Source organism: Syngnathus scovelli, chromosome 12 (genome assembly GCF_024217435.2).
Source record: "Syngnathus scovelli strain Florida chromosome 12, RoL_Ssco_1.2, whole genome shotgun sequence".
Lineage (NCBI taxonomy): Eukaryota > Metazoa > Chordata > Actinopteri > Syngnathiformes > Syngnathidae > Syngnathus > Syngnathus scovelli.
Genome location: NC_090858.1, coordinates 4,939,376 through 4,956,733, shown reverse-complemented (window position 1 = coordinate 4,956,733; position 17,358 = coordinate 4,939,376). Strand labels below are relative to the sequence as shown.

Below are 17,358 nucleotides of genomic sequence, written 5' to 3'. Positions count from 1 at the left end.
ATAAGTAAGCAGAAAATTAGGGGGCTTCACTCATAATAAATAAGCACATAAAAAAAGGTTGCGATCCGATATCTGGATATTTAAGTTTACCAAAAGTTTATTTTTCCTATACTAATACGTGCCGTCACGGAATACGCATGCGCTCTCGTAACCCGTGGCGAATAGCATGACGTAAACCTGGTGTCCGGTTAGCTAGCTTCTGGCTAGTTAGCAAGTTGACATAGTGTGCCGCGAAACCGAAAATCAGAAGCTTATCAAAAAAATCGTTGTTTTTTAAATTGTTTTTGGTGACTGTCGACATCAAGAATGGACGACGATTGCTACCCCAGAACACTGTAAGTTTCAATTGTTTTACCATAACGAAACGTTTGCTGTGCTAATTTCGAAAAGCAGCTGCTAACTTAATTTGCGCTGCCAACACGAAATCAGTTAGTTTGTATTTCAGGCAACAGTGTAGCTGAGGACAACCGTGTTTTAAAAAAAAATATCACTTTACAGCTTGTAGAATATGTTCTGTAACAGTGATTGGCGTCAAACTACTGCAAATGTCATGGCAAATGTCAAGTTAGCAGCGTTAGCCCGGCGAGTTGTTTTACTGTCAAGCGAATGAAACGAGTTACACTAGCACGTTGACCCCTGTAGGTTAACTGCACACAAAATTTTATCATATTGTCACTACTTATTTTGTTGATGATATATATGACTTGTTTGAGTAGTGTAAAATAACTTGTTTTCTTCCAGGTACGTGGGAAACCTCTCCAGGGATGTGACTGAAACTCTGGTTTTACAACTTTTCACACAAATAGGGCAATGTAAAAGTTGTAAAATGATCACAGAGGTAAGTGGTCAACCTATTTTGCATCTATGTATGATTATAGAATATAAATACAAAAAATAAATGTAAATATAAGTGGTTTTACAAACGTTTCCAGGGAAATTGCAGATTTACCGGCATATCCGGAGCTGGGCTGTGATTTAATTTTAACCTTATGCCAAAAAATATGGGTATAATTTTAGGTCATCATTTAAGTTATACAACATAACTGAAGTTTAAATTAACTACTTGGTCTGACACTTTATCTTGCAGCATACAACCAATGATCCCTATTGCTTTGTGGAATTCTTTGAGCATCGAGATGCTGCAGCAGCCCTAGCAGCTATGAATGGAAGAAAAATACTTGGAAAGGTGGGATACATTTCACGTTACACATTTAGTTTTTTTGAAAATTCTGACGTAGAAAGTGCCAGCCTGGCGGTTAGAAAATGAAATGTTTACTACCTTTATTTTCAGGAAGTCAAAGTCAATTGGGCCACCACTCCCAGTAGCCAAAAGAAAGACACATCCAGTAAGTATTTTAAGCAATTATTTACTGACACTGAAACGGTTAGATATTTTTTCCTCATTGTTTTTGTGGTGTCATAGATCATTTCCACGTGTTTGTGGGTGATCTAAGCCCTGAGATCACCACTGAAGATGTGAGGGCTGCGTTTGCACCTTTTGGGAAAATCTCGTAAGTTCTTTTATACTAATTTGTTTATTTTTTTTCCCATTGTCACAGCTTTAACAATAATGCTTTTCCGTAAGAATTGTGTTTTGTCACCACAAACCCTGTATGGCTTCAGGAATAATATTTATATATACAGTACTGTACTCAAAATGTTACATAACATTTCATTAAGAAGACAGAAGACAGACATTGATAGGTGTTTTCAAGCCATAAAAGAATGACAACAAACAAAAACCATTTCCCGTGGTAAATTCTGTGAAGTGTTTTTGAAAAGATCAGTTGGATGGATAACAAATGCATACCTCTGCAGGTTTATTCAAATGTTGTCTAGTCACTGTAAATTAATTTTGAATTCTGAATTACAGTTTGAGTGGCGCCAGAGTGTTTTTTTGCCTTCATGGGAAACTAAATTTTTTTCCAAATGTAATTGAAGTGTAGATTCTCATCTTTAAGAGCTTTCCCACAAATGTGGCGTTTATCGTTTAGGAAATAATCTCAAATGGGTTTACGCAGATTACTCCTATTTTCCAGGGCCTCATATGACATCCGTAAGTGTATTTCAAGCAATCTTCTTCTATACTGCACATATAGATCAAGAATATTAAAATTACTTAAGATGTTATTTTTACAGACAACATTGGTGTTAATGATTGTGAACTTTAATCATTATGAATAGTGTCTATAATTTCTAAAAGTAAATGACATTTTTGTCAAATCTCATCTTGCTCTGTTTCAACAGTGTTGGTTATCATGATAAAAAAAATGTTTAAAAAAATCAGTGCGTGTCAACAAAGCTGTATATTTGCCAACATAGCTTGAGCTAGCATCTGAACCTCTAACCAATCCTTGTAAACTCAAAATAATTGTTATCAGCCCGGTTTGGAGTTGTTGATGACCCATCACTTAATGAAGTGTCTTTTCTGCATTATGTCAGCTAGTGTTGCTCTTCTTTGCATATTTAGTCGATGGTAAGTGTCAGCGCAATGTAAGCCGTGTATATGAACGTGAACAGCCTTTAGATGTGGATCTCAGTCAAGTAATAGCATTTTGGTTATTTTACAGAAATGCTCATAGGATTGGACAGGAGCTTGAAGGCTAACAGCAAGGAACTGTGCACTCTGGAGACTCAGATGTAGTTTTTTTTCTCTATTTATTCCATTTTTCCTCTTGTCTTTATTTGTAGATGCTCTGTCATAACGTGATATAGTATAGATGATCACATTCAATATGACATGTATTCCTCTAAATCTCTATTTGAAGTGTTTCATTTTCAATTGTATATTACGTTTTGTCGTGTTAAGGTCTTCTTCCAAAGTCTCTGAAAATTGTCAATTTCTCAAAATTTGCAGCTCCCCAAATGCCATACTCCAATTGGTGGTAAAGAATTGACCGAGGAATATAAAGAAATCTAGCCATGTATGCCATTTTATTCCTTTTTTTCCCTCTTTATGTATTTCTACTTTTTAATTTTTTTTAAGAATGCATGATAGCGTACAGCATATTTTTTGTGAGATTCTACGTAGTGGAAAAAGTGGTGCTATTGTGGCAATTAATTTTTAATACTTCTTAAGTTGTGTAAAATCTAGACTGCATGTATACTTAATTCCTGCTTTTGAGTCAGTGAGTCAGCACTCAGTTCAGGGTCCTGATAGCTACCAGTAATATAGGACAGTGTAGTGGATTCACAATTCAGTGTGTCTTGCGTGGCTCCTTTTTTTTATTTTATTTTTATTTAGTATAATGCCGTCTAACTGGAAGATTCACTGACATTTTTTTTCCACATTTTGCTCCAGAGATGCTCGTGTTGTGAAGGACATGGCGACAGGCAAATCAAAGGGGTATGGATTTGTGTCCTTCTACAACAAACTGGTAAGGCTCCAGTGCTGCAACACAGATCAAAGGTTATTTCTTTTCCTGTTTATTACTCTACTTTATGGCGCAAATAAATGTAGACGTGCATATAAGTTACACACACATTCAAACTGTACCTTGAGTAATTTCTTAGCATAACTTTGTTGAGAATAACATGAAGAGAATAATTTGTAGAATACCATATATCAATATATAGCAATGGATTGGGTGAACTCTGTGTTTCAACTTGTTGATGTGTTTCTATAGGATGCGGAGAACGCCATCGCTCACATGGGAGGGCAGTGGCTCGGAGGACGCCAAATCAGGACCAACTGGGCAACACGAAAACCACCTGCTCCCAAAAATTCACTGGACAGTAAGTTTAGATGGAAAGGAAATTGTGTGTGGTTTTTTTTCCTGTGTGTCACAATTGTTTTTTTTTTTGGTTTTTTTTTCTGTTTCAGATGGCTCAAAACAATTGCGGTTCGATGATGTTGTGAGCCAATCCAGTCCACAGAACTGTACTGTGTACTGTGGAGGTATCCAGTCAGGATTATCAGGCAAGTTCTTATTTAGTGTTGCGCTGGATCTCTTGTCAGTTTTGATGAAATTTACAAGAGTGTACTTTTTCTCTCAAATGATATCAGATACATTAATGCGGCAGACCTTCTCACCATTTGGACAGATCATGGAAATCAGAGTCTTCCCAGAGAAAGGATATTCTTTCATCAGGTAGTTGCACCGTTTGGCCTCTAGATGTCAACCAAGTTCCGTGTGGTATGAAATTGCTTGATGGGCTCTTCTCCTTGAAAGGTTTTCCACCCATGACAGTGCTGCCCATGCCATTGTGTCAGTTAACGGCACGGGCATCGAAGGACACATCGTGAAGTGCTACTGGGGCAAAGAATCTCCTGACATGACTAAAGGTTCGCAGCAGGTACAGTAAATCTTCTGATATTGGTTTAATGAACATCATTTGGAGTCAAGTCTCTTGTTTGCTCCTGATTGAATGATTTGATTTTTTTTGTCGCAGGTTGAATATGGTCAGTGGGGGCAGTGGAATCAGCTCTATGGAAGTCCGCAGCAGCAATATGGGCAACAGTATGTGTCTAATGGATGGCAAGTTCCCTCCTACAACATGTATGGCCAGTCATGGAACCAACAAGGCTTTGGTGTAGAGTATGTACCAAACTCACGCAACCTTTAGTTAGACTGACACGTCACAATTGGAACGAATTTTCAAAATACTGCTTCTCCGCAATTTTGCTTATCATTGATTGTTTTCACAGACAGTCCCAGTCACCCGGCTGGGTCGGAGGATTCGGCTCTCAATCAGCCCAGGCTTCAGGTTCTGCAAGTTCAGTCGTGTCTAACATGACCAACTTCAACATGACTGGTTATCAGACACAGTGAGCTGGTCCAAATTTACTGAGGAGAACCGGCTGTGGTCAAACCGTACTCATAACGCATCGATTTGCCTCAAGTAACAACAAGTAACATTTATTTTTTATTTTTTATGATAATGCCCATTTCAACTAATACACAGGTAGGGAACCTGCCTGTTGTTTTTCCCCCCAAAACGCTCCCCAATCGCAAATTTGAATAAAAATAAATACAAATAAAATAATACAAATAAAATACACGTACAAATAAAAATACCATCACTCTGTACATCCAAAACTATATTTGTGCCTTTTGCTAGAATGTCACTCAAATATAGTTTTGTTTGAAACCTCAAATTACAGCAATACGTCAACCCTGTTCTTTACACTTCCCAAAAAACAAATATAAAAAACATAAAATATTTTCAATTGGTTACTTGTAGTCCTTGTTAGAATATTTATGCGCTGCCCATGCTTGGCGCATTTTCTATTATTTGATACTGTCGGTAATAAAATGCCACAAGTCTGAGTTGATGTTCTTAATTTAAGTTTGTACAACGCCAGACTGTCGCCTCTAACGCAATGCGCCACGGCAACCTTACAGCGTTTGTCAGTGTTCAGCTAACACCCAACAGTCACTGCATTTTTTGATGGGAATGAAAAGTGCTTTGTAAATAGAACTTCGGAAATAGTTTGCGACTTTAAAAATAATGACAACAAATTTATCTGTTTACTTTTATAAGTAAGTTTTTTTTCTGCTTCAGAGAGATCAACAGCATGTTCTTAGTAAGCTTTTGCCATATTTTATGTTGGTGAACCTGTCTCGACTTTGATAGGCTCAACATTGAATTGAAGTGTTAAATTGAAGAAAATAATTCATCATCATGTTGACAGATAATCTTTATGCTGATTCTGGGCTGGTTTCCTAGAGGAATATAAAGTCTTTTTTCTTTTTCATTCTTCCTCGCAGACCAATCCCTGACTATAGAGCATTTTCTAATCACCCACCTTTGTAAAGACAAATAGATCTTTTGTCCTTCCTTTAAGATGTGATTGCCTAATTTGATTTTGGGTTATTGCATGTTAGTGGAAGGATTTGTAAATATGGCTACTTTTGCCCTTTTGGTGATCTTTGGTGAACAAAAGTAAAGTTTAACCAGGCACCCTTTCATTTGGCTTGAAATAATGTGCCATTTGTTTTATCACGTGTAATAGTAGACATACTTGATGGTTTATTTATATTTTTTCTGGGGGTGGTGTTTAGAGCTGTTTGGATGAACAAAACAATTGACAAAATAAAGAATAATTGCAAAACTCTATGCAGCTTCAATACTGTACATAACTAAGGGTCGGATGTTATGAAAAGTCATCGGTGAATAAATATCAGCAATGTCATTGAGCGGTGCCCCTTGATTTTGAATTGTCCGCTGAGGATTTAGTCATTTTCTTCAAGTAGCAGGAAGCAGATGTTTTAGCTCAAACTGCACGATTGGAAAGTGCGTTTCTATTTGTCGCATAAGATATTGAATGTAATGACAACTTGCTTCCGTGAAAAAAACACAAGTGATGTTTAGTAAAAGCTGGGAATTGTTTTCATTAGCAAAAAAAAAAAAAACATTTAGTCACTTGAAATAAAGACACATTGAAACCAAATCTGAATAGTATGTTTATTAGACACTTATTCACCGCATATACATTTTACCAACACACCTTAATGCAGATTTCAATAATTATGAAACCTTTGATTGCACATTAACAACAAATGTTCACACTTCACTGTACTGCGCAAAGAAGTTGACAACTTTTTGGGTAAATGGTAAAATAGGCAACTATAATTTTAGGCATTCATCTGTTATGCTGTGTTGCCTAACAAGAATATATTGTACACACTTCTAATATGTAGTTTTATATTTAAGCAGAATCTACTTAACATTGTAGTTGTTTAAATATTTGAGCTTAAACATTTTATATTTAGCTCTAGTGCTGATGTCTAGAAAGCAAATAAAAAAATGAATACATTATTTACAGCGCATATTTTAAAGAAATGTGACCCGGTCGAAGCTCAAACGCACCAAAGTGTTGAAGATTTCTATGCTGAAATGAGAGTGGAGCATATTTTCACCAAAGATGTATTACTTTTAAAGCATTAACATTTTTGATCTGTAACTTTTTCTTCATCCCTAATGAAACAGTTTCCATCAACACATCTCAAGGTTTTATCACATGTGACAGTCATATGTGGGGATGGGGCAAATTCTTCCTGACGGCAGTGCGGGCTTTGTCCCTCGGTCCACACAAAGCAGGATGCTCCCGTCTGAGGCATTTTTATCCGCCTGCATTAGGTCATTTGAAAAATGAGATATACATTCACATGCTGGTTGTAATATTTATTTTTTGTTGTCGATTGATAGTCAAGTCATTTTTTATACTGTACTGTAATGTCTGATTAAATGCAAATTTCAGTGACAAAATGACCACATCTATGGGCAATTTGCTTATACTCACAATGTGATTGCTCACCGACTTTCCATTAGTTTTGTTTAGTTCGCTTATGTCCTCTATCCCAATTTTCTTCAAAATCAACTCAATCTTCGCTGTGATTCCGGACATGGCACTTTCAAGGTGGAGAACCTGCCTGGACAATCTGGAATTAACAGAGAAGAGAAGGTAAATTGACTTGTATAATGTTGTATAATTCAATTCACATGAGCTATTTAGTTAAAGGATTTTTTTTCTACACAGATCCTCATTGTGGGGGACAAAAGAAATGCTCATGATGCCGGTTTCGAATTAAAGGCAGTCGATTTGGTTCTTAACGAATGAAATAGAGCTGCTGCATTTACTGTAGGGGTTTCTTCCGACCACTAGAGGGCCCTAGGCTATTGTTTATGACATCGTGTTACGTCACACTTTTTCGTGTATTCTACTTCCGGGTCGCGACTTCTCCCGTGTCGCTCGTATCGCATTGCCAACTTTACTCCTGTAAGTGGTCCCATTTTAATTATTATTGTCTGTTGCTAGTGTTCCCTGCACATTAAGTTTATTATGGTCGTCGCGGGGATGTATGTATGTTTGGAGAGCTCCTTCATTTCTGTCAAACGTTATGTTAATATAAGGTATGCGTCCCCAAAGAACCTTTTTTTTTTCCTAACAATTCTCTCTGTGTATATTCTCTTATAAATGACAACTAAACATTAAAACACCTGCGTTTTATAGTCCTGTGCAGCTTATATATTAACAAAACAAGATTTCCCCCTAATTTTAGCAGGTGTGGTTTATAATCAGGTACGGTTTATAGTCCCGAAATTACAGTAACGTGACCTTAGAAACTGCTCTCGGTCCATAAATGTGTGATCAGCGTTGTTCTTTTGGTCATTTAAGATCATTGGAGGCTTTTCCCCTAAATTTTTCCCATAGTTCATTCCAAGATTGTTGAGTTCAGCAGCAAGGGCATCCTGAGAAAATGGGAAAATGAAAAAGTTTGATTGGTCTCTTTGTTCCATCGCATGACAAGCCAAGATATCAGAATGTCGTTTAGGTCAAAGCATGTTACTGTACAAACCCTTTTTTCCTCCAGCTCTGTTTTCATTTTTTCCTGTTCATCCTCATCTAGAATGTGGTTCCCATCACGGTCAAACTGTGAGAAAGCTGCAGAGATTTCATGATCAGCATGTCCCATCCTGTGACATCATCAGAGTGGTAAGAATTGTGTTTAAAACTTTACTATTGCAAAGAATAATCAAAATCTTTTCCACTTACTCTTTCAAAGTTTCTCTAAAATCTTTGAATTCAATATCGCCAGACCCGGCGCGTAGAGCTCTCTGGACGTCTGATATTTTCTCATTTTTAAGTTTCAGCTTCATGAATGTCTTCATGTAACTCTGATTGGTAAAATCCCAGACCATGTGAGATCATATTTTAACTTTTCTATTTCACAGCAATTTCTGTTACCTGTTTGATGATGTCGGTGATCTGGAGCTCATCTTTCTGGGACGACAGTTCCTCTTTCACCTCGGAATATGTGTCATTTATGATGGCCAGAAACATGTTCTGAAGAGATATAAAACGGTAAGCTCTACATACACACTGATATTTTCCTTGCAAATGACTCGCGTAGCAGGACGGCTTACTAGCAGGACGAAGAAAACGAAGAAAACGTATGTAACAAAATAAATCGGTCCAAGGACTCTGTTTGCACGATCAATTGCGTCATAATCAAAGTCTCCTAGAATAATCCTGAACTGGGTGAAGCTGCAGGAAAAAAAGATGGAAAGACTGGTTAGTTGTATCACACACAATACAGATTCAAGTTGCTGTTTTGGATATATCACTTACATGCACTTGACAAAGGTGCTGAAGGATTCTACTTCTGTACCAAAAAGTAAATATCCGAGTTGAGCGTAGGCGAAGAACACGATGAAGAACATTATAGCGAACCCCACAATGTCTTTGGCACAGCGACCAAGTGTAGAAGACAGTTGAGTCATTGTCTTATTGAAACTTATGTACTTGAAGACCTACATAGACAAGAAGAGTAGTTTGGATTGTTGGCAAATGTCAAAGTTGAGAGTCCTACTCTAGTATTTTACCTTGATCCACGCAAAGAACAAGTTGACTGCGTTCATATTATTGTATTGTGTTTGCCAGAATGCCAGAAACTCAAAGTCAGCATAGATTTCGGGTTGGTCCAACAATTTGCCGAGCAACTTGTCCACTTTGACCGTACGAAAAATGTTGAATATAATGGCAACAATGGCGAGCTGGAAATGAGAAACTTGGTCATTGTTTGAAGCTCATTAAAACGTGGAACGATTGCTCTGAACAAAATGTTCTTACCAGTATGACTACTATGTCAAGAATGTTCCAAATGCTTTTGAAGTAGGAGAACTTGTGTATTCGAAGCTCGAGAATCTCCTCCACAACATAATAGAGGATGAATAAGCAGAAGATCATCTCACAACCCAGGATGAAGTAGTCCCAGTAGTTGATGTAGCGAATCAGTTTGACTGTTCGGATCTGGTAGGAAGAAATAGCTCCGCCAGTTGCCGGGAATTCCACCACCAACCTGTCAACAGACTGACGTCAAACACAAATTGGGATAGCAATCAATCAATTTGGATGTCAGTCTGTACCTGATGACACAGAACATGTTGATGTTTGCATTGTAAGTGGAGAAGTCGATGAAAATAGCCCTGGTTCCTCGGTCCAGCCAAAGGTTCTCCTCTAGCTCTTTTAGTACAATTGCGCTTTCATCCTTGGTTCGACCCAGGTCCTGGTAGTATCCGGCGCCGCTGTAGGTGGTCAGCAACCCCCAGTGGGAGGAACCCTTGATCATTTTCTCAGTGTGATAGTTCCACCTACAGAGGAGGATAGGGTAAACATCTCAAGAAGACTAAGTGCAGTGCGAATCTGTCGTGAGGAGGTGTGACTTACGCCGTGCCGTTGATAAGACCAAAGTTGAGATCATCCTCCTTCTTCTCGTTGTAGACATCGTAACATCCTGAGATCTCATCCTGGAAGTCTTTATGAACTTTACAGGAGTTATTCTTGATCTTGATCTGCCTCATCCTTGGAACTCCCAGCAACATGTTCTCATAGTAGATGAAGGACTGATCTCCACTGTCCAGGGACTGGTTATTGTACCATTTAGTCCAGTAAAGGCCATCCAATAATGGTTCTTGAGCAAACTGTTTATACGGAAACAAGTTGAAATCATCCAAATTGCTTCCAACTGATGATGAAATCCATCGAGACAAATACTCACAGTCCAGAAATCTCCCATGGTGCTTATGGACTGAAACTTAACCCCACTTTCTCCGGCCGTATTCACAAACAGATCAGTCATGGCTTTGGTGTAATAGTAGGTGCTTGAGCTCGTCATACCGTATGTCACTGAAAGACAACATCGTGACGTTGTTAACACCTCGATCCTTATCTGCCTTTGCTCAGGCTCGCCTTAAACCTCGGTCCATTCAGCGCTCCCGAGATAAGACGTGGTGCCGTCTATTGGACACTTGTTCTTTGGATGTATTTATGTTGCAAGCATCAGATGGGTCCAGATTAGAGGCTGTAATTTGTTTGAGGAGAGAGCACGCCGGCCTGACGCAAATAGCCTCATCAAACAATGTCAACGTTTACATGGACAAAGAAACAAAAGATGAGGCCAAATGCTCTTATCGCTAAAAGGCAAAAGGGTTGTGGTCATGGCCCTTTCATGACTAATGGTTGGCTTGACAAAAGGGGGGGGCATTTGTGGCGGCAGGACTTTTTGGGGGTAAGCCAACCATCTCAATTTCCTTGATATGTTTTCACTCATGCTCTCAATTCTTTTTCAAAGCGCCAATTTTTGGACACTTTAACTTTTTAATAATCAATCGGTCAATTTTGGATTTGCAGTGCCAGTCAAACGTTGGACAGCCTTGCTCATGTGATAAAACGGATTTGTCTGAAATATTTATCATGAATTATTATTAGAGTTCTAAATTTTGGGGTCAAACAAACTTGATTAACCTTAGTGATCTTTTGGGATCAAAATCAATTTGTTGTATCAACATTGCTTGTATGCACCTAAAACTAATCACATTCTGAATAAATATCATTCACCTTTGTCTAATAACCACATTTCAGGCACAAACACATTCATCGTGTCAATCCGATTACTTACAAAGACAAATATCCACCAAAAAGACCACGTAGACCATTAACTCCCGTAGAGTTGTGCGGACAAACAGTTCCCGGTTATCCGAGGTGTTCTCAGTCAATGTCGTACCCCACAAGCCTACCAAGAATATTGAAAAGAAGAAAATGGTTCTGTTCTCGGATCAATCAAACACAACATTTGTGACAGATCACTGTCTTGGTAAAGAGGATTTTTTAAGTAGAAGCAGCCAAGTTCATAATAGTCCTACCTTTAATGAAAGAACAGCAGCCTCTTCGTTTCTTCACCGGGATTTTATCGACCGAGCGTGGTTCCTCCGGCAAAGGGCCTGGGATGTCCACGTTGTACATTCTCTCCATGGAACCCTGGAAGAGTGGCTTCGGGTTGTAGTCTGTGCTCACGACTCGAGGCAAGGGCGGCGAGTCGCCAATGTAACCCTGGTTCACCCAAGAACCCATGTTCTCCAACTCGCATTCCACCTGACTGGACAGGTGGCTGTCGGCACGGTTGTTCAGACTCTTCATAGCGCAGGATCAGAGAGGAAAGTGAAGCAGGGGGCAGCGCGGGCAGTTTTGGAGCACCTGCGTGTTCCGACGGTTATAAGGAGTAGGTGACATAAGCGTTGTGGAGGGAGGAGCCGCACGTCTCTCTGCACGAGCATTTGTTGTCATATTTTGACTCGATAGGAAATTGGGAGGATGATGGCTTTATATGGATTTCACAAATCTTGACAATTTAAACATTTGCATAATTGTTATTCCATAGTGGAAAATGTCAAGAAGAAATTTCTGGAAGTCTTGCTTTGTTATTATTAGAACTATTACAGTTGTATTTTGTCTATTATTATGAACGTGCTGACATTTTTTTGTAGAACTCAATTCCAATATATTAAAATATGTTAGTAATGTATTTAAATGATCTGTATTCAGTAGTAGAAGCTTTATTACACTTTTCAGTAGTATATAGCTCAGTTGCAATAATAATGAATGTTAAAAGATAAATAAAACAAAATTGACACCATATCGAGGGAAGGCAAACTCTTTACAGAATACTACGAGGGATGTCGCTATTGAATATTTTTAGAATCGATTATTCTGTTGATAATTCCATTGGATATTTCTTTTATTTTGCATGAAAGAAGGAAAAGAATCCTTTATTACTGTTTATTAATCAATTATCGTTGTTCATTTAGAATGAGTTAGTGATAGAAAAACATTAAAACAACAAATGATATTCGACAAGAGTAAAAGTTTCAAATTTCTTGTTTTGATTAAACAAAATTAATCAGTCTGTTTTCATGAATGACTACACAAATCAGTGATTAATTACTGTTGACAGGCTAAAATCAATAGATCGGGACAAATTTAAGATAAACAATAGTTAAGATAGTTGCTGATTAATCGATTAGTTGTCAATTCATCGATTCATTTTGCCAACTCTAGTGTCTTACGAATAATTCAGCAGTTTAAAATGCAACATTGGTTCGTATTTCAGTCCTCGAAATGACTTTCTTGCTGAGCACATTGCTGTCATCAGCAATCATGCTGAGCAAATCACCGAGTTGTATGTCGATGCTCTTTTTTTTTTTGCCTGCTGCCAACTGTTTGCTGCCTGTGACTGAATTAATGAAGAGTGTAATTGCAGTGTCACTGACACGCACTTTTGACTCTACCGTCTATTCATTTTTGACATGCCAACTGTCAGAAAGCGTTCAATACGTATGTAAACATTCATCGTAGCCATTATGACCATCTGTATCAGCGTTCAGCTAAAATGCCCCCTCATCTCACAATTAAAACCCCTCGGACAATTAAGCATTGTACCTCTAAGACCTTTTTCGGACATCATACGTTTTGTGCAAAAAAACAAAACAATTTGCAAAGCCCACCAGTTAAATGGCAGTTGGGCGTTACGGTTAATCCACTGCTGTAGGAGCTTTTATTTTTAAAGCTGATAGTGTTTGGGTCCAGCCCTGGCCGCTCGCTCGCGCTCCACTGACTCTGAACTAAGCGATTACACACAGCCATTAGCACACAATGGAGTTTAATTTTTGCCCCCCCCCCCCCTCGCTGAAGCCATGCAGGCCGGCATCTTGCTCAGAGGCTTCCTTAAGCTGCCCTGGCTTGTGCCACCCATTGAATTTTTTTAAATCTCTGACAATGGGCTATGATTGCCATTTAAATGTGTCGTGCTGCTCCAGCAGTAAACAATCCTTTGTGTCCATTAGACATTAGGTACAAATAAAAGATAATTTATTTCAAAGAATATTGCTAATGTTTGAGTTTTTGCTGCGTAAGGTGTATTGTTATTTATTTATTTTTTTTATGACACGGCTGACGTAAGTTTCTGTTATCTCAGGGTACAGAAGCTGTGAACAAAAGGAGGATTTACGTATCAGGGTGCAGTGCAAGTGGACATTACTGCTGAGGTAAGCTCGTCATCCGCACAAATAAAGATTGTCCTATAAATTAGATTCTCTCCTCAATAACAATGTCTTCAGTAGCACACAAATAACTGATAGCAGATGTATAAGCTTATTAAGGGGGGGGGGGGGGGTGTTGAATTCCTGTGCTAGTGGATGAAAAATAAAAATCACCTTTTTGATCCCTAAAGCAAATGTATGCTTGGCTATTTAATATTAAACAGTCAATTGAGCAAAGCAATTTTTTTCTCCTAAACATAGATTTGTAATTATATGCAAAAAGTAATCATCATAATTTCCATAGAAGACAGTAATGACAAAGCAGAATATATTTGATAGAAGATATTTTATTCTCATTCCAAAACTAGAATTTAGCATGTAAAAACTTGAAAGTTACTTTTTCATTTCAACAATATTAGCTTTAATAGTGCAATTAACACCTACAATTCTGTGAATTTAAAACTGTATATTTAAAACAGCTATAAATACACAATTGCACATCTATTGGTCATTTTAATGACACTACACTACATGTCTCTGATCTTTACTATGTATTGAAGAACCTGCTCAATATCCTAGCAAAAATATATGCAAGACTTAAAAAAAACAAGCCTTTTGTCAAACAAAGGTGATTAAAAAAGAAATAAATCAATACAAATGTATTTACGGTCTCCTTAATAGGAGAAAACAAAGGTTTCACATTGCCACTTACAACATGAGTGTTTTACACGCCGACTGGCAGATTTTTTATTATTTTTTTCTTCTTCTTCATACGTTGAGCTGATGCCCGTCAAACTGATAAGAGAAAGAAGAGTTGATATAGTCCTGCCCCGTGGAGTCGTACCTCATGAGGTACTGATAGTCATCAGGCTGCACGCAGTCCAATTGCAAGTCCACCCACTGCACATGTGCAGCGTTGTTCCTCTTAGTGTCCGTCAGGATCCGGTTGAGGGCCATGATGTAGCTGAGAGCCATCTGCAGGGTTTCATACTTGGACAGTTTCTTGTCTTGACCCCACTGCGGCACCACTTTTCGTAACCGGTCGAAGGCCGTGTTCAAGCCCTGCATCCTCTTCCTCTCTCTGGCGTTGGCGGCCATCCTCCGCCGCGTGGCCGACTCGTATTTTTCCGGGCTCTTGGAATCCGCTTCTGAAGATTCGGATCCAGAGTCTGTGCAGCTCGAACGGCGAGGCTTCATATCCCAAGCTCTTTCTCCTTTGCTTTGGAAGCGGACAGTGTGAAGAGTCCAAGGTGTCTGTGCTGCACATAATGGAGCGGCTTTTTATAAGGCACACAGCAGATGAACAGGTGGCAGCAGGTGGAGTCCCTGCCTTCTACCACCCCCTCACACCCTCTCGCTGCACATACACACAAATGCATATAAAGTATATATGCACACTCAATACACACACACACACACACACACAAACAAAAAAGCCTTAATGAAATTCCAATTATCTCGGGCTGGGCTCTCCGGCCGAGGCTTCACTCGGTGCCATGTGTCACAAACACCAAAGTCTGCCATCTGCTTGCACAACTCGTCACAACTGATGCTGCAAACAAATTTAATTACTAAAGATGACGACAAAATTAGTTTGGATCTATTCATATTTATTTGGTGATGAAACCACATCATGTTCAAGAATTCCCATTGAAAGATGCTCACTATATAAAAAGTTTCAAATTAGCCGCCGGACACTGACTGGACAAAATTGTTCCTCAATTGTTAATTATCTTTGAAAAAATAACTATCAGTATTTTATTTCAGAAGACCATACAAATAAATATACAAACGGGATTTCTAAACGCTTTTTTTTTTGTGCCCGTCCTCAAATCTCCTTTCACCACTTGTGTCTCATAATCTGATTATTAGCCTGAGGCAACACAAGTGTAAGTGTGCTTTGTAACCCGAGGGATTTTGTCTGAAAATCTGGGGATTAAAAATCTTCAACAATATGGACAACACGGTGCCCAGATTATTGCACCAAAACCTGGAAATGATATTGTTCACCATGTAGTTAATACTCTTTGAGTTATAATAATTGATATTTGGATTCAGAATGATTTAGAATCTGGTGGGCAGTACAGATGGAGATGGGGAATAAATAATTGATCTGTGTACCAAGCCGAGAAAAAAAGGGAGCGACAGAATCATTTGTCTGTCTCATCTTTCCCATCTGGTTACATTTCATTTAGAATTCAGGGGCACAATACACATATTAAATATATATAATACAACAATCGTCTTTTTTTGAGAAAAACAATCTGTGATGGAAATTCAGCAACAATTTAGCGCCAGGTTTTACAAAGAATTTAGAAGGGATAGCGTTTCCGTTTAGTTTTTAGTCAGATCTAACAAAACTATGAAAAAAAATTTATTAGCTTTTTTTTTTAAATCGTTTTTAATGTTATTTTTTAAGGCAGTTATGTGAGGGGTTTTGCAGTGATAATTAAAATATTCCAGCCATGAATGATTTTTTTTTTTCTTCTAATAAAATCTCATACCAAAATCCCGTGAGAACACAATTCCTATTATCTTTCGAACTTTCTAAATTATTGTCTTATCTTTGTGCACATTTGCCGCTGCTCTATTTGTGCTATTTATGCAATCTTAGTTTCGGATTGAGCAACTCCAGACTTTGGTGTAGAGGCAAGTTTTGAATGATTAATCACCGTGGAGGCCGAGTATAAAGGCTGCCTCTCCTATTGGGTCAAGCTGATGCTGTCTGGTCATTTTGGGATGGACTGGTTAGCTGTGCAATTAGGCATATAATCCCATCTACCAGTTGGTTCATTGATTACAGATTGATGTAGTTTGCCAGCTGCTGCTTGTCTTGTCTGAGGGGCTCGTCGTCTGAGATGAGGCCATGCTTTTCCAACTCGTTATATGATTGGCTCATTTGAGCACCTACGACTCAGTTGTGGCGTGTTGACAAAAGCCATATGTCACAACTAACGAGTGACCCGTCAGCCTCAACAGATACACATTCTGCATTAAATCCACATCCCCTTATGGAGAAACGGAGATTAAGACACAAAGCGTATGTTTTAGTTAGTCCGGGAGAAAGTGTCTCTCATAAATCCAGTCATCATCTCCAGATTACGATTACAAAATGAGCATCATTCTGCATCTCATCATTCAAAACTGTTATCATATGGATCGGAATTAACACTGAGGCCTGTTTGAGATTTTGATTTACAGAATAGAATGTTTATGGTCAGATGAGAAAATTGTTGAATAATAGCAACAATAATAATGTTTCCCACCTCTGTAATAATAATAATAATAATAACAGCCATAATAATAATGATAATAATAATAATAATATCCCCTTCAGAGTAATTGTTATTTTCCCATTATAAATTTATGACTTTGCAACACACAAGCGACAGCCAACAAGCAACTCGACCTGGCAGCTGGTCAAATGAGGCTCACAGTCTAATTGGGTCAAGTAAGGTGAATGTAATTTTATGCCTATTTGAACCTTCTTCCCCTCTAATTAGACTCATTAGCTATGCTTAATTGGCTCCTGGGGTC

General features: G+C 38.4%; 3 protein-coding genes across 5 annotated transcripts; 1 reads left to right on the top strand and 2 right to left on the bottom strand.

The window, feature by feature from the left end:
* Positions 1-150: 150 nt before the first annotated feature.
* tial1 (TIA1 cytotoxic granule-associated RNA binding protein-like 1) lies at positions 151-6,394 on the top strand. 3 transcript variants are annotated; one of them, XM_049736520.2, is made up of 12 exons: positions 151-335; positions 742-838; positions 1,088-1,186; positions 1,292-1,346; positions 1,424-1,511; positions 3,302-3,377; positions 3,627-3,735; positions 3,824-3,919; positions 4,007-4,091; positions 4,173-4,296; positions 4,393-4,538; positions 4,649-6,394. In XM_049736520.2, the coding sequence occupies exons 1-12, from the start codon at positions 307-309 to the stop codon at positions 4,770-4,772; spliced, it is 1,128 nt and encodes a 375-aa protein (XP_049592477.1). In that variant the 5' UTR covers positions 151-306; the 3' UTR covers positions 4,773-6,394. The 3 variants fall into 3 exon arrangements, with proteins under 3 accessions (XP_049592477.1, XP_049592479.1, XP_049592480.1); XM_049736522.1 differs by lacking the exons at positions 151-335; positions 742-838; positions 1,088-1,186 and adding an exon at positions 2,571-2,640 and having other exon boundaries at positions 1,290-1,346; XM_049736523.2 differs by lacking the exons at positions 151-335; positions 742-838; positions 1,088-1,186; positions 1,292-1,346; positions 1,424-1,511 and adding exons at positions 2,571-2,640; positions 2,858-2,924.
* pkd2l1 (polycystic kidney disease 2-like 1) lies at positions 6,395-11,963 on the bottom strand. The gene is made up of 15 exons (XM_049736515.1): positions 11,650-11,963; positions 11,406-11,519; positions 10,506-10,633; positions 10,175-10,428; positions 9,874-10,098; positions 9,578-9,806; positions 9,331-9,501; positions 9,077-9,258; positions 8,872-8,992; positions 8,693-8,791; positions 8,501-8,622; positions 8,304-8,421; positions 8,063-8,196; positions 7,247-7,385; positions 6,395-7,074 (listed from the first exon to the last, which is right to left on the bottom strand). Exons 1-15 carry the CDS (start codon positions 11,921-11,923, stop codon positions 6,961-6,963), a joined length of 2,424 nt encoding a protein of 807 aa, XP_049592472.1. The 5' UTR covers positions 11,924-11,963; the 3' UTR covers positions 6,395-6,960.
* A 2,185-nt stretch (positions 11,964-14,148) lies between these two features.
* Positions 14,149-17,347, bottom strand: atoh7 (atonal bHLH transcription factor 7). The gene has a single exon (XM_068652604.1). The coding sequence runs from the start codon at positions 15,016-15,018 to the stop codon at positions 14,590-14,592; it is 429 nt and encodes a 142-aa protein (XP_068508705.1). The 5' UTR covers positions 15,019-17,347; the 3' UTR covers positions 14,149-14,589.
* Between the last annotated feature and the right edge of the window lie 11 nt (positions 17,348-17,358).